General features: G+C 39.4%; 1 protein-coding gene across 8 annotated transcripts in view; it reads left to right on the forward strand.

The window, feature by feature from the left end:
- The window catches only part of MTA3 (metastasis associated 1 family member 3), a 160,043-nt gene that overhangs the window by 107,980 nt on the left and 35,815 nt on the right, over nt 1-16,248 (forward strand). For 6 of the 8 annotated variants that reach the window (XR_005832830.1, XM_040623148.1, XM_040623149.1 and 3 more), the window contains 3 exons: nt 1,796-1,984; nt 12,840-12,914; nt 15,119-15,177. Coding sequence is in view for 7 of the 8 variants with exons in the window: in XM_040623148.1 (XP_040479082.1) it covers nt 1,796-1,984; nt 12,840-12,914; nt 15,119-15,177 (323 nt within the window). In the remaining variant the exon portion in view is untranslated. The remainder of the gene's footprint in view (nt 1-1,795; nt 1,985-12,839; nt 12,915-15,118; nt 15,178-16,248) is intronic. The other 2 variants (XM_040623153.1, XM_040623154.1) reach the window with 1 other exon arrangement.

Consider the following 16,248-nt stretch of genomic DNA (forward strand, 5'->3'; position numbering starts at 1 on the left):
TTAATCCTTGTTAAAGCAGTTAGTTACTGTACCTTAAACATGTCTGTATGTCCTAAATCACGTCTTTAGTTCTGTCAACAAATTCCTATTCTAGACCCGTTTCAATGTCTTAATGTATCACAGTGTAAATGTATCTTTTTTTTTTTTTTTAAGATTTTATTTATTTATTTGAGGGGCACCTGGATGGCTCAGCCGTTAAGCATCTGCCTTCGGCTCGGGTCATGATCCCAGGGTCCTGGGATCAAGCCCCACATAGGGCTCCCTGCTCAGCGGGAAACCTGCTTCTCCCTCTCCCATTCCCCTTGCTTGTGTTCTCTCTCGCTGTCTCTCTCTGTCAAATAAATAAATAAAATCTTTACTAAAAAAAAAAAAGATTTTGTTTATTTATTTAGAGAGAGGGAGAAAGCCAGCATGAGTCCAGAGGGGGGGAGGAGGACAGAGGGAGATGGAGAGGGAGAAGCAGATACCCCACTGAGCAGGGAACCTGACCCCGGGATCATGACCTGAGCCGAAGGCAGACGCCTAACCGACTGAGCCACCACCCAGGTGCCTTAAATAGGTCTTTTTTAATGCATACTGTAGCCAATAATTCTTTCTTTTTAGTAGATGTTAGTTGATATCTGAGCTAAATTTATGTTCTTGTATGAATAGGGAACTCACTTATAAGCTAAATTTTAAGAGCTGTGTTGTCGCATAGATGTGACACTATGTCCATTTTGTGAAAATTTCAGAAGATACTTTGTGTGCAAGGTGCAAGATTTGGCTTTCATGTGTTAGAAAGTTGAAATAAAACTAGTTCTCACTTGGGAATGATTTGGTCACCTTGTCAACCAAATCTGGGCCACGCCTATATGCTTATCCAGACACAGCAGAGCTGATCATCCCGTTTTCCAGTTTTCCTGCTGCACATACAAATGTGCATATATGTTATGAATGAATCTCTTTCTCCCTGGTAGAAAAACCATCTCAAGTTTTTCGAATCTTAAAGTTTTAGAACCTAAGTTTATTCACTGCTTCTGAAGGGAAGAAGAACGTTTTTAAGTAAGCTAGCCCCAAGGTACTTATGCAAAAAGCCAGGTATATTATCCTAAGCTGTCTTTCTTCCTTTCAAATTACTCCTGTTATCACTGTCTCTTGAAGTATATAGGAAACCCACGCCAGCCTAGCCGATCCAAGCAGGCCTGGTCATCTCTTCTTGGTCTTACGAAATCCTCACCAAGTTACTGTTTTTACAGGGATATGTACTTTTGTTTTGTTTTGCTTAACATGGATGTGTAGTTTTGTTTTGTGTCACCTTCATTCTCAATTCCATTGCTCTCTGTATCTCTCATTTTTAGGACATCATTCTCTTAATCCAACCTGAGAATATTTTTTCTCTCTGGTATATAAGCTATTTTTCCCTTGTCAAGGAAGGCTGTGCCAACCATGTACAATAGCTGAAGTGATTTTGGCACTGTTAACCAAGAGAATGGTGAAACTTACTGGTTCCCAGTGTAACACCTAGAGGCCCTGGCTCTTCACGGTTAGGTTACTATAACAAATGAACGCTTTTTTTTTTTTTTTTTAAATACGCATCCTACAAGGTACAAATCAGCATTTTCTTAAAGCAATAAATGCTATTTTAAATAAGTAATCTGATGTTTAATTTTTCTTAATTTTGTTACTTAAAAAATAAACACCTAAGTGTATTAGTGTTAATTTTAAGCGCATCATGCATTTTAGTATTTCTGTTCTTAAATAACCTAGCAAGTTTGCATTTCTGGCTGATCTTCTCTCTCCATTTTGTTTTCTTTAGTTTCATGCTATGGATACATTGTATAGGCACAGCTATGATTTGAGCAGTGCTATTAGTGTCTTAGTACCACTTGGAGGACCTGTTTTATGCAGAGATGAAATGGAAGAGTGGTCAGCCTCTGAAGCTAGTTTATTTGAAGAGGCACTGGAAAAATATGGCAAAGACTTCAATGACATACGTCAAGACTTTGTAAGTAGAAAATTGCGAATAAAATGTTGGGGTGGGAATATTTTGTTTTTATTAGGAATTGGGTAAACCATTTAGCAAGCTCATGGCTTGGTAATTTTTATCTGCTCCACATAGAATGAAGGCTAGTCTGACAGAGGGAGAAATTGACATTTGTTTTGGGAAGTAATTATCAGATCCTGGGTCAGAAGGCTCTGAGTTCCAAGTTTAAAATATGGATAGCTTTTCTGACTATTAGTACTAAATATTTCTGAGCTCTGCTTTTTAAGTTTGTTGCTCTCATTTAGATCTTTTATATTTTTCTAGTTATCTTACTAATTGTTGAGCCTGAATTTGGTGTGGATCTTTAATATGGAAACAACCTGTACCAAGCAGAGTAGGAAAATATGCTTTATAGGTTTTCAGCCCTTGACTCCTCTTAATGATATGTGGTATCTTACTTGGATTTTAAATACTAGATAATCTTATCTACTATTATGTACTTCCTTTTGTCTTCGTATTTATGGAATTGCTCTCTTTAATTAAGCTTATAATCTCTTTGAAATGGGGAAATTTCTATTTGAGAAGTCCATGGATAGCTTTCTATAGCAGTCATCCTTTCTGGATTATCCAATTTGTTGGTGTGTAATTGTTCATAGTAGTCTCTTGTGATCTTTTGTATTCCTGCAGTATCAGTTGTAATGTCTCCTCTGGTTTTCATTTCTGATTTTATTTCAGTCTTCTCTTTCTCTTGGTCTAGTTAGTCAATTTTGTTTATCTTTTCAGAAAAGCAACTCTTAGTTTCATTGATCTTTTCTATTGTTTTTCTAGTATACTTCATTTATTTCTCCTCTGACCTTTGTTGCTTCCTTCCTTCTGCTAACTGGATACACTGTCTTTCATTGATTTTTCTGTTCTTTCACTCTAACAAGGTAATTTCTAATGACTTGACTTTGAGTTCACAGGTTCTTTTTTCTGCTTGGTCATGTCTGTTATTGATGTTCCCTATTGCATTTTTCATTTAATTCATTGAATTCTTCAGCTTTAGCATTTTTGTTTCTTATGATGTCTTTCTCTGTTGAGCTTCTATTTTGTGTATTGTTTTCCTGATTTTGGAGTCTATCCCTGATTTTAGTTCTCTCTGTATTTTCTTGCTCAATGAGCTTCTTTAAAACCATTATTTTGAAATCATTATCAGGAAATCACAGATTTCCATTTCTTTGGGGTCACTTACTGGAAAATTGCAGTTTCTTTGGTGATGTCATATTTCCTTTATTTTTCATATTTCTTGTAGCCTTGTGTTGATGTTTGTGCATTTGATTGAGTAGTTACCTCTACCAGACTTTACCGACTGGTTTTAGTGGGGAGAGACCCTTCACCTGCAGTGGATTCAAGGGTGTTGGAAGGGTGGGTATGATGGTTCCAGCTCTTGGGGAGGCCCATCAGCTTCATAAGCAGAGGTCAGTGTCAGTTAAATTGCTGGGGTCTTCAGCAGCCAGTGCTCTGGGTATCTGCAGCAGCAGTGAAGGCTGTTGGGGTCTTTGGTGGCAAAGGCTGCTGGAGACCTCCTGGTCTCTTTCTCTCCCATGGGATATATCATTGCCAAAGGGATCCCTGTTGGCATTGGACCTGGCTTTGGAGTACCCTTGCTGTGGCAGCGAGCATGTGGCGTGAGCATGCTCGGATCAGCTGTAGAGCCAGGCGTGGAGCATGTAGGCTTGCAGAGTGACAGCAGCCTGGGGTCTGGTGTGCTGGCTAGCTTGCAGTGTCAGTGCCAGAGATGGGAGTACATGTGGAGTGGCCATGGACTCAGGGTCTGAAGTGTGGGTGCAGGTGGAACCGCCAGAATCCTGGGGTCCTGGCTGTGCACAGGGTTGGAGGTTGGGGCTGGCAGCCCTGTTCCTGGGGTGGGGACACAGCAGTGTCTTCTGGGAGGGGTGCAGCAGCATTTCCCTCTCTTGGAGGTCAGTATCAGCAATGGCTGTTGGTTACCTCGGTGGCAGAAGCTGTCAGTTTCCTCTGCAGAGCAGGCTGTTGGAGTCCACACCACCACACACTGCAGAGTCCTCTGCTATGAGCATGGCAGGGATTCTGCAGCTGTCCTGAGGGCTGGTGAGGTCCTCAGTGGCAATGGCTGCCAGGCTCCTCTGCACAGCAGGCCATGGGGACCACAATGGCACCTGCTACGTGGTTTATACTGATAGCCTCTACTCTTCTTTTTTGTTCTTAGCCATTTCCAGATAAGCTAAGCCTACCTCTGCAGTGATCCTTTCTGTGTGGTTATTCTTTGTTTTTTGCTCCACTGTTTTGCCGTGCTTCTTACTTGAGTCTTAATTACATCCATCCATCCAGGGCTATTTTCATTTACAAAGGCATGTATCTCCTACTCCTGTGTCTTGCTGACCACTTTCTCCTTGTTCATTTTATCTTGAGTTGTCTAGTTTATTGTCGTACAGTGGATCATAATCTGCCATTACCCTTTGAAAGTCTTTGGGATGAGCTGGAGTGATGCCCCCCTCACATTCTTGATACTGCTAATTTAGGTCTTTCTCTTTTCCTCATCAGTCCAGCTAGGAGTTTGTCAGTTGTATTGATCTTTGCAAAGAACCAGTTTTTTGTTCGATTGATTTTTTTTTTGTTCTGTTTCATCAATTTCTGCTTTTATGTTTGTCATTTCTTTTCTTCAGCTTGCTTTAGGCTTAAGTGCTTTGTCTTTTCCTAGTATCTTTTTAAGGTTGAAGCTTAAGGTTAAAACTTTCCTTGTAATGTAATCATTTGTTGGTAGTATATGTTTGGCTGACAGTAATTTTAGCTTTTTCTCAAAATCATCTTACTGCCCTCTTTAACAAAAATGTTATTCTTTATGGAACTCATTTTTTTCTTTTTCTGTACTCTAAAGATGTCTCTCTAGCTTACATAGTTTCTGACGAGAAATTCTTGTGTATGTAAATGTTTCTTTTTCTTTGTGCTCAAGATTTTCTCTTTACTTTTTTTCTTTTTAAATTTTTTTTTAAGCAGTTTCACTACTGCAGTGCTCCTGGGTATGTTTTTCTTTGTAATTATTCTGCTGAGCTTCCAAGAGCCAGGATCTGCTGTTTGTGCATTAGCTTGTGTGATTTCTATATTGAGCTGTCTTCCAGTGCACTAATTTTTTTCTCTGCCATGTCCAGTATACTGATAAACTTGTTAAACGAATTCTTCAAATATGATAGCATATTTTGCTAACACTTATAATTTGTTTTTTATACTTTTAATCTCTGTTTTAATTCCCCATCTATTCATGTGTGCTGTCTTACCTTTTTAAGATCCTTTAATATGTTAATCTAATCTGTCGTTGGGCCAGGTTTGGATTTGGTTGCTGTTCTGTTTACCTTCAGGGTACCACCATATCAGAAGCCCTAAAATGTCATGTATTGCCTTGACATCTTTAAGCCTCACTGGGCACCAAAAACTTAACTGTAAGTTCCACTGTTCTTGCCAGATATGGCCCTCACCCAGCAGGAAAGGCTCCCCATCTGCCCAGTTCTAGCCCCTGCCCCCCCCCCTTTCAACCTTTTGGGTTTCACTTCCGTGCCAGCCCACAGAATTACTCAGACAAGCCAGTCGCACCCTCCCATGGGAACCCTCTTCAGAACCAGGGCATACCTTACCCTCTTGCTAAACAAAACCTCACTTTCACAGCCCCTAGTGACTCACTGTGGTCCTACACGGTGTCGTCTTCCCCTGGGTTGTATTGAATAGCTGTGACTAATAAACCACTGTCGGTCTCCTCTGTTTTGTCTTCATTGTTGTGTGTTGTACATCTAGCCACCTGATACTGTTTTGAGGGGCGGGTCCCTCCCTCCGTGAAGGGGTGAATAGGAAGTGATCTGAACATCCACAGACTTCAAATTCTTACCTGCGCTTGATGTGGGGCCTGGAATGTGGGAGGGCTTCGGTATTCCTGTCTCAACCTCAGCAGGCCCTGTGCTACAGGGCCTCTCTCCACATTTTGATAAGTTGTGTTTTCATTTTCATTCCTTTAAAGTATTTTTCATTTTTCATTCTGATTTTCTTTTTTGACTCATGGATTATTTAGAGGTAAGTTCCACATATTTGTGATTTTTTTCCATATATTTTTGTTACTGAAGTCTAGTTTCATTCTGTTTTGATCAGAAAATATACTTCATAAAAAAATCAGATTTTACATTTTTGACATGTGATTGATTCTGATCCCAGTATATGTTCCATTATGGTGACTGTTCCATGTGCTCTTGAAAAGAAGAGATATTTTGCTATTTGGTGGAATGTTCTATAAATGCTACTTAGGTCAAATTTATTGATGGTGTTACTCAAGTCTTCTGGAGCCTTACTGATTTTCTGTCTACCTGTTCTATTGTTGAGAGAGCAGTATTAAAAGTCTCTAGCTATGATTGTGAACTTTTCTTTTTCTCTTTTTCAATTAAAATAGGTTTTTGCTTTAATTATGTTGAACCTGTCTTACTGGGTACATACATTGAGGATTGTTATCTTCTTCTAATGAATTGACCCTTTTATCTCTACATCATGCCTCTTTATGGTAATATTCCTTGTGCTGAAGTCTACTTTTTTTCCTATTAATATAACCACTCTGGGTTTATTTTATTGATTACATGGTATATCTTGTTTCCATCCCTTTATTTGTATCTTATTTATGCCCAAAGTAGGCTTTTTGTAGACTGAATACAGTTGGATCTTTTGTTAAAAAGCAGTCCAACAATCTCTACCTTTTACTTGGATTGTTTAGACCATTTACCTTTAGTGTCATTATCAATAATGTAATTTTTGGTTTAAAACCAATTATCTTACTGTTCATTTTCCATTTGTCCCATTGTTCTGTTCTTTCCCCCTTTTCAAAAATATTTAATTTTTTAAAAAGATTTTATTTTACTTAGAGCAGGGGAGGAGCAGAGGGAGAGGGAGAGGCAGAGAATCTCAAGCAGACTCCACGCTGAGTGTGTAGTTGGATGGGGGGCTCCCTCTCACGACCCTGAGATCACAATCTGAGCCGAAACCAAGAGTCGGATGCTTAACAGACTGAGCCACCCAGTGGTTTAGTTATTTAGTTAAAGGTGTCCGTTTAGTTATTTTTTTATTCCAGTTTTATCTCTATTAGTGGCTTACTAATTAAACGTTTATTTTTTCAGTGGTTTATAATATGCATCTTTAATGTTGTACAATCTACCTTCAGTCAAATCCACTTAGATCACATAGATTATAAGAACCATGTGACTGGGGTGCCTGGCTGGCTCAGTTGGTAGAGCATGTGACTCTTGATCTCTGGGTCATGAATTCAAGCCCCATGTTGGGCGTAGAGCTTACTTTAAAAATTAAAGAAAGAAAGAAAGAGAGAGAGAGAGAGAGAGAGAGAAAGAGAAAAGGAAGGAAGGAAGGAAGGAAGGAAGGAAGGAAGGAAGGAAGGAAGGAAGGAAGGAAGGAAGGAAAGAAAGAAGGGAAAAAGAAAGGGAAAAGAAAGAACCATGTGATAATACACTTCTAGTTCCTCCCTTCCATTCTTGTGCTTTTTTTGTCATACGTTTTACTTCTGCCTATGTTCTAAATCCCACAGTGAATTATTACTGTTTTTTCTTTTAGACACTCAGTGATGTTTTTAAAGAGATTTTTAAAAATATCTTTTTTTCCCCATATTTATTTACATATTGTTATTTATTTTTTAAAATGCTACCATTTCTGCCCCTCTTCCATTTCTTTGTGCTGATTCAAATTCTATTACCACCAGTGGGGGCTTTCTCAGGTTTCCCGCTCTGGGCCAGTTCTTTCTGATGAACACCTGATGGATATCTGTGGCAAAGGTAGATGGATTCCCCTGGTGTCTAGAGCTCCCATAGATGCTAAACAGTTGCCCTAGCTCACTGTTGACCTTTAATAATTTGGTAAATTTTTGACTGTTTTCTTCTTTGTTTTTATTTGTTACCCTGTGTGTGTGTGTGTGTGTGTGTGTGTGCTTTGCCAAAGTAAAAATAGTTCATGCGTTTCATGAGTCTAGTCTTTACTCAGCGTGACTTTGGAATTCAGTTCAGTTGATTGTCTTGAAACTTTAGCTCTGTGATGAGCTCAAGAATTGGTGTGGTTTTGTAGATTATCTGGGTTTTTTTCTTCTCATTTTTAGAGTGGGAATGACTTTCTCTTGTGGATTTTAAGGAGAAGCAGGACCTGAGATAACAAAGGAACCTGATAAATTCAAAGTGCAGAACTGTGAAGTCTGTGTTCCTTCATGCATTCAGGTCTCTTGCCATAGAAACCCCTCTTTCAGCAGAGGATATTTCCTAGCTGTTTTATCATTTAAGCTTCAGTTGCAGATAATTACAAAAGCTATTTTAAACAGAATGGGATTTAATTTTGGATAATTACTCTTTATGGTTACATATATATATATTATATATATAATATAATATATACTTTTGGAGAATTTAATTTTGGATAATTACTTTTTATAATTTTATATATATTATATGTGTTATATAATATATAATTTTGGAGAATTTAATTTTGGATAATTGATAGAGTTGGAGAAGTAGGCTCCAGAATGGACATCAGAATGTTCCACAGAAATGGTCAGGCAGGGGAGCTCCTACCTCTGCCCCCCGCCCCCCCGGAAGTGGGAAGCTGCTGGGTTAACCTCTGTTCCAGGACTACACTACTTCAACCGTGGTCTTGGGATCAGGGAGCCTCTAGTGGAGCTGATGGCTCTAGAACAATCTACGCCTCTTAGCTCTGCTGCAGCTGAACAGATACCTGTGCACCATTCCCTCTGTCCTGCTTAATTCACTTCTGAATTTAGGTCTTCTACATCTGTTTGGAAGAAGTAAATCACAAGGGAGTCTCAGAAATATAATATTTCCATTCTAGCCTTCCAGTATAGGAAAGTGAACGTGAAGGAAGTTGGAAAGCCATAATTGGAGACAACAGAATCCATTTGAGTAGCTATTTTAAGGAGAGAGAGATTTATTACAGGGTGTGTTTCAGGCTAACAGAACCTCTAGGCGGGCCAGGAATCCAAGTTTAGATGCTTCACAGCCAGGACTTTTGAAGCCAAGAACAATATCTGACCCTGCAATGGCAATATCCTAGCAGAAAGTCCACTACATCTATTGCCTCTGCCACCAGTCTTGCTTGCTTTCTGCTCCAACTTGACTCTGTCAATAAATGGCACACTTTTGGGGCACCTGGCCGGCTCAGTCAGAAGAGTGTGCAGCTCTTGATCTCAGGGTCATGAGTTTGAGCCCCACGTTGGGTGTGGAGATTACTTAAATAAATAAAACAAAAAGTAAATGCCACATGTCTAGGCCCTATTCTTTGAACACTTTACCTCTGACCTTTGTACGAGCTAGAGTGCTTTTGATTACGGATAAGAGAAACTCAGCCTCACCCATTTTAGTATAAAGAATAAATGTATTGGTTGTATTGGGGTTCTTAGTTGCTGAGTACGAAATTCACTATACCTAATTTAATCAGAAACGAATATAGGATATTAGGTTCTCACAGAATCTCTGGGAAGACTAGAGAACCAAGATTGGACACTACACTTCCAGTAACAGTGGAAACACCATGCCCTCCACTGCTTGGCACCCATGATGTTAAGTATGGATGGCGGAAAGGTCAACACAGATGCCCCAGAAGAACATGATATTTCAACCATCATTCTTTTTCTTTCCTTTTCTTTTAAGATTTATTTAAGAGAGAAAAAGAGAGCAGGGGGAGGGGCAGAGGGAGAATCCTAAAGCCGACTCCCCACTGAGTATGGAACCTGACCCAGGGCTTGATCCCAAGACCCTGAGATCATGACCTGAGCCACAATCAGGAGTCGGACATTCAACTGACGAAGCCACCCAGGTGCCCCTCAACCATTATTCTTGCCAAACAGTTCATTCTCCCTGCATGCAGCCTCATCCTTATGTTGCTCACTTCTCCATCTGGGTGTCATCTTGTCCCCTTGCCTGTAAGTGGCCCGTATGTCTGCGTCCTTGGTCCAGGGTATCTGGGGAAGATGTTGTTTAGAGCTTTAAGGAAGGTAAGCTAGAAGGGGGTTGGAAGTGGATGTATAGGATCTGCCATCACTCACCTCTTCGGTTACTCGGCATCATCCCTGCCTTCTGTACATGCTTCCTTTCCGTATATCAAATTTTTAAACTATTGTAATTATCCCTGAATCATTAGAAAACGTGGCACCTTTTCCTCACATTTAATGTCACAGCATCCTTCTCTGGTTGATGTTTATTCTTCCTCAGGTTTTAGTCACAGCCTTGTCTTTATTGCTTGTAACTTCTGCATTCAATTATAAAAGTAAAACTACCATCAACAGACCTTATATAAAAATAGAAAGGGAATTGGGCTGCTGAAGGAAAATCATTATACCAAGCAAGGAAGGAAATACAGGTAGCTTCTTTAGTCTTCCTTTCTCTGTTTCTGAAACTCATCCTGAGGTCTTCATTGGCATTCAAAATCAAATTCCTCCACTATTCTCCCCTTAGTCCCTTAGATGACCAATGTTCTTAACCTGGTAGGGTGACCCAAACCTTTTTTCCTGGTTCTGAGACCTGAGTTAGAAGCAGTGTTCTGTGAGAATAAGTCATTCATAAGTCTGTGGTTGGTATTGCTAGTCAATGCATTATAGGCAGAAAAGGCAAGTCATATTTAGAATAATTGTCTATTCAACAAGAACAAGATGTCTGTTCATTCCAGGATGCTGAGAGTCTAATGTAACTGACATGTTACCAGGAATGGTGCCATGTTGGAAGCCCAGTGTACTCTGTTCCTTGCAGATTGGACACCTGGAGTAATCAGATCAGATTTGGTGAGAGGACATCCATGTGGTGGTACCCATGTGTAATCTGTCTGCTTGCCTCTGTGTCCATTTTGTTTATGTGTCCTTTGAGCAGTCATTGTTCTCGCTAGAGAAAGAGGCTGGCTGATAGCCCTAGAGGAGATCATCTTGTCCTCCTGATATTGATGAGAACCTCCTCTCCAGAGGGAGCCTTTGATAAGCATGGAGACACAAATACCCTCACACTTGGGCCCATCCAGAGGTGTATCTCCCACAAACCTCTTTCCTAAGCCTCATTGTTACCAACCTTCTAATCTGATTCCTTTCAAGTCCCCAGTCATTGTGACAGGTAAGTAACCACTCTCTACAAGTGGGTATGGATTAGTACCATACTAATGGCCAGCTCTCCTTCAACTCAAAGTAGAAAGCCCAATGGTGACTAATGCCCTGCCCTCCCAAAGGATCTCTCTTCTTCACTGTGCTTCAGAGCCACTCCTGCTCAGGGCTGAAATGCTGCCGCAGTAGAATTCTGGTCAGTGCCAGGATATCGTGCAGAGCCATCAGCCACATTCAGATTTGTTTCCTCCTCACTTGACCTGTGCTAGGGAACTCCTGTGAAGCCGTGAGGGTTGGGGGAGAAATCCTGCAACAGGAGGAGACACAATGGGATGCGTTACTTGTGCTTTCAAAACCTGTACTTCTTGAGAGAGCGGTGGTGCTGAGCACAGCTGAGTGTAGGACTTGATGGCTTAGATAAAATCTGGCTGATGGTGAAGCTTAGGTTCCCTAGTCACTTGGTTTCCTTTTCTCAGCCTTCCAGGTAATTGCACGTCAGGGGCTGTTTCTCAGAAGAAGAATAGTTAGGGGATGAAGCTTGCTTGGTTGTAGCTTGCTTGAAGCCCTGGGGGACTGTGCCCATGACTGTCCTCTGAGGTCTTACCCCGGGAGGTCTTGCCCCGTGAGGTCTTGCTGTGGGCTCCTTACACCATCCCTCAGACACACCATTAGATTGCCTGTTGGGTCATAGAAAACGGTATTTGCTTTAGCTGCTGTGTGGACACCCATGGCTGTGTGGTTTGGTCCTTTAAGGAGGCCACACTGGTAACTGCTGTTGGAGCTGCCACCCCGTTAAGCTGAAAATAATTTCCTTTCTCAAAACTCCATCTGTTTCCTCTTCAGAGCAAACAGGTGAGTGAAACGTAGAGGTGATAAGAATGGTGTGGCTATTGTACACGTGGGTTTCAAGCTGACCCCAGCTGCAGGGCGGTGTGGGAAGTACTGTTTTGACTCTCCAATCCCAACGATGCATTGGGGCAAGCTGGCTAGGAGTCAGAGAGCGCTGAGTCACCTATCCGTAAAATCTGCCGCAACAGCTAAAGATTGTGACTGTGGATAGTCACTTGTTTGAAGGTTTGATCTGTTCCGATTTACATCTTGGTTGACTGACAGATCGCCCTTTACAGAGGATCGTATGGGATATAGCCTTGGTTGTGGGTCTCGTTAGTAGGGCTCGTTTGGCCGGTTTTGAATCATTCTAGGAAAATAGCAAAGGTAAGCTTCCTCTTTCTCAAATACAAGCCATGACACTCAACTACGCTGTCTCTCAGATATTTAGGTTTTTATTTCATTTACAACAAAATAGGTCAAAATCAGTTTTGATAAAGATGAGAACCATTATGCCAGAGACCAAATGACAACCAGGTGTAGCTGGCATCCTTGGAAGTGTAAAGTAACTTAGGCTAAATCTATTTAAATATCATTTCCAAAAATTGTACTTCAATCCCACCTGCAGCCCAAGAATAACTTTCCTGAATAGGTCATGAGATATTATCAGTCGTAATGTTTATAATCTTAAATAAAATGGGAGGTGAGGAATCTGAGGTGTTGTATTAGAGTGTCTGACTGAATATAACTTGTTTGGGGTACCCTTTGCTAAGAATTAATTTTAGTTTTCTCAAACATTTCTCCTAGAATGAATCTTCCATGTGGATATTTGCCTCATTATTTTTAAAAAGTGACTTTAAAAAAGTTTCTACAGTAGCTTGTTTTCCATTATCATGTTAAATATTTTTTCAGCTCCCTTGGAAATCATTGACTAGCATCATCGAATATTATTACATGTGGAAAACTACTGACAGATACGTACAGCAGGTAATTTTCTTCATATTGCCGCCAATACAGTTGCATTAAAGTGAGCTTTCTGTTCATATCTTCATATTTCTTAGCAATATACTTAATTTTAAATTTGTTTGCTTTATCTTTTCTGTATTATTTTAAACTATATGATTTCATGTCCTTAAGATATTAAGACTTTAGTCCTAATATTTTCTTTACTTCAGAAGTCATGGTGATAAGTATTTTGGAAAGACGACAGGGAAAGATAGCGCTAGAGAGGTGTACTTTCCTTGCAGGGGCTTGGCCCTTCATCTCTTTGTGAGTGTAGTCGACAGGAATGACCTAAGGTGTCAACGAGTTATTTTTATGGGTTATTAGAAATTTAGACCAGTGCCATCAACCATACAGTTTGAGATACTTTGAAAGATCTTCTGAAACCTCCTTAGATGACGTTTGTGTCATATATAGATCCCCTAAGTCTTTGACCTTTACTGTAGTAGTTAGTATGACTAATTTGATGATTTGGTACTATACATGAATTTTTCTCCAAAATTATTTCTAAAAGCAGGGAATCCTTTAATTTTGAGTCCTTTCTAAATGTTCCAATCTGAGGTAATTCTCTCAATTACTTACTTTGAGTACTGTTACTTTTGGGGAAAGGTATATTTTCCTGAGTAACTTCAGTCAATACTTGTTTTTATATTTTCTAGTCACAGTTTAGAGCTGGTAAAGAAAAGAACAAGTATGTTTAACACAGACATTATTTTCCCTAAGTTATGGGTGATCACACAGTGGCAAGTGTTGGATGCCATAAAAATACATTTTAAGGGTCACTTCTATTTATTTATTTACATATTTATTTTTAAAGATTTAATTATTTGAGAGAGTAAGTGTGAGTGGGAGGGAGAGGGAGAGAGAGTATCCCAGGCAGACTCCATGCCCTGCACAGAGCCCGACTTGGGGCTCGATCTCATGATCCTGAGATCACAACCTCAGCCAAAACCAAGAGTCAGACACTCAACCGACTGAGCCGCCCAGGCGCTCCAAGGATCACTTTTAAAATGACCATAGTGAGTTGTTGAGATCATGAATAGTGAATATATACCCATGGCTTGTTGAAAAGTTTCTAGTGTCAACATCATGTATATTCAAAAGTGCTTATTTCAAACAACATTGAAGTGAAGACCATGTACTCTGGAAACTTGTTTTTCAAGGCCAAAAAATGTCCCTAAAGATGGTGGAGATGATGGCATCATGGGTGGTTGAAAAGTGGTTTTTAGATAAAATTATTTCCAAATATTTCAACTTTGTCTCTAAAAGTTTTATATTTTTTTAAGATTTTCTTTATTTGAGAGAGAGTGTGAGCAAGTAAGAGCAAGTGAGGGTACACACAAGAGCAGGGACTGAGCAAGGAGCCCGATACGGTGCTCGATCCTAGGACCCTGGGATCATGACCTGAGATGAAGGCAGATGCTTAACCAACTGAGCCACTCAGGTGCTCCTCTGAAAGTTCTAAGTTGTCTTCTTAAATGTTTTTGAGAATATGGATGACTGCCTTATACTCAGGTTTGTCTTCTTTTTGGAAATCTACCATGCATTGTTTTCCTTCCCTTTTTGTATTCATTTACTGTGTTGATCAGTTTCTGGATATGATTATGTAATCTTTTCCCCATTCCTCTTCTTATATTTGGCTCCTAATTGGCTCCTCAATCTGATGTGAGTTCAGCCAGGCTTTAAAGTTTATTGCATATCTCTTAACACTTGAAGACAAATGCTTATTTAATTGTACTCAGGGGAGTTGTTATCTCTTTATTTCTCATGGGTCTTGGAAACTAATCATTTCTGGAAAAAAAAATTTTTTTAAAGCAAAGAGTGTGTGTGTGTGTGTGTGTGTGTTTCTTCTGGTAGGGCAAAAAAAGTAAAAATGGTTATTTCTAAGTCCTGTTTATTCACTCATGGAGCAGTGGAAAATGGACTTATTCACTGCTTTATTTTTAAAATGTAGGTCTAAAATGGTATTAATACTTGCAGTTCTGTACCTCAGAATCTAGTGACTTGTCTTACAAATTAACGCAGTTTGAGAATAGGTACTTTCTCAAATGAAAGAAGGGCTTTTGTTAAAATGGCAATTTTTGAATGACGTTTTAATATTTCATTTTCTTATGAATTTTTTAAGACAGTGAAGTGGTAATAATTATTAGACATTGTATGTAAAATATTTTGTCTGTCTTTTGAATTAGAAACGTCTAAAAGCAGCAGAAGCCGAGAGTAAACTGAAACAAGTGTATATCCCAACTTAGTAAGTAACAGAAATCTTTTTAAATATTTGTCATAGTATGAATTCTGTGAAAACAAAATATGTCATTTTGGTCAGTTTCAGCCAAATTTGAATTTCTTTGTGTATCTTATTTTCTGACACTACAAAGCATGAGACTTGCTTCTATTATACCAGTACCACGATTTTTTTTAGAAAGAAAAATGGCTGATGAGAGAAACCCCAAGTAGACAAACAAAAGGACGAGAGGAAAAATGCCACGTGGTATACTTCTTTCAAAGCTGCAGGGAAAGCGTCAGAAAACTAACCTGTGAAACTCTATTATTTGAAGCAAATGTGCTTCAGAAAGCTAGCAGCTTTTGAAACTTCCGTGTCATAGAATGGATTTGGGGCATGTGGTGCGCATTGCCTTTCTGAGATGGTTTATTTGGTTGCTGATTGTACATGGTTTGGGAGAAAACAGTTAAGGAAAGTAAGAAGAACCGTACTTCGTAAATATTGGATAAATAATGAATGGGTATCAGTTGTTTCACATGTCTGGTATTCTGTCGTTATTTTGGGGGCTTAGAAACTATTGTCATATCAAAATGAATGCCAGCTTGCTTTTCATATGCTACGTTTTAAATGAATTATCATCTTTTTCTTTGAGGTCTTTAGAGCTCGATTGTTCATTTGTTCAGGAAAATGTAGTTTATTGAGCACTCTGTGTATAGTGCTATACTAGGTTCTTTGGGGAGTAAGATGCAATTTGCTGCAAAGTTCTATGTGCTGCTTCAAGATTTTTCTCAGTACAGTTGTTTTATGCCTAGGCTTTTGTTTACTGAATTTTGATGTAGTAATACATATTTTTATGTATCGGAGGTCTCATAGACAATGGGTTGTGATATTTTTAAATCATTTTTTTAATCTCAAGGCAGATAACATGTTCTTTACAGGATTCATAACTTCTATTCAGAGCTGTAATGTCCCTTCTGCAGTGGTTTCTAGTATTTTAGAACATTTTATATTTTATTTGAGTAATTTATAGAAGAGCAACTCTCCAAAGAAAACTGTGGTGATTCATGTGTGGTGTTTTTAGAAGCAAGCGCAGCAGCT

Source organism: Ursus maritimus, unplaced genomic scaffold, assembly GCF_017311325.1.
Source record: "Ursus maritimus isolate PB19 unplaced genomic scaffold, ASM1731132v1 scaffold_6, whole genome shotgun sequence".
Classification (NCBI taxonomy): domain Eukaryota; kingdom Metazoa; phylum Chordata; class Mammalia; order Carnivora; family Ursidae; genus Ursus; species Ursus maritimus.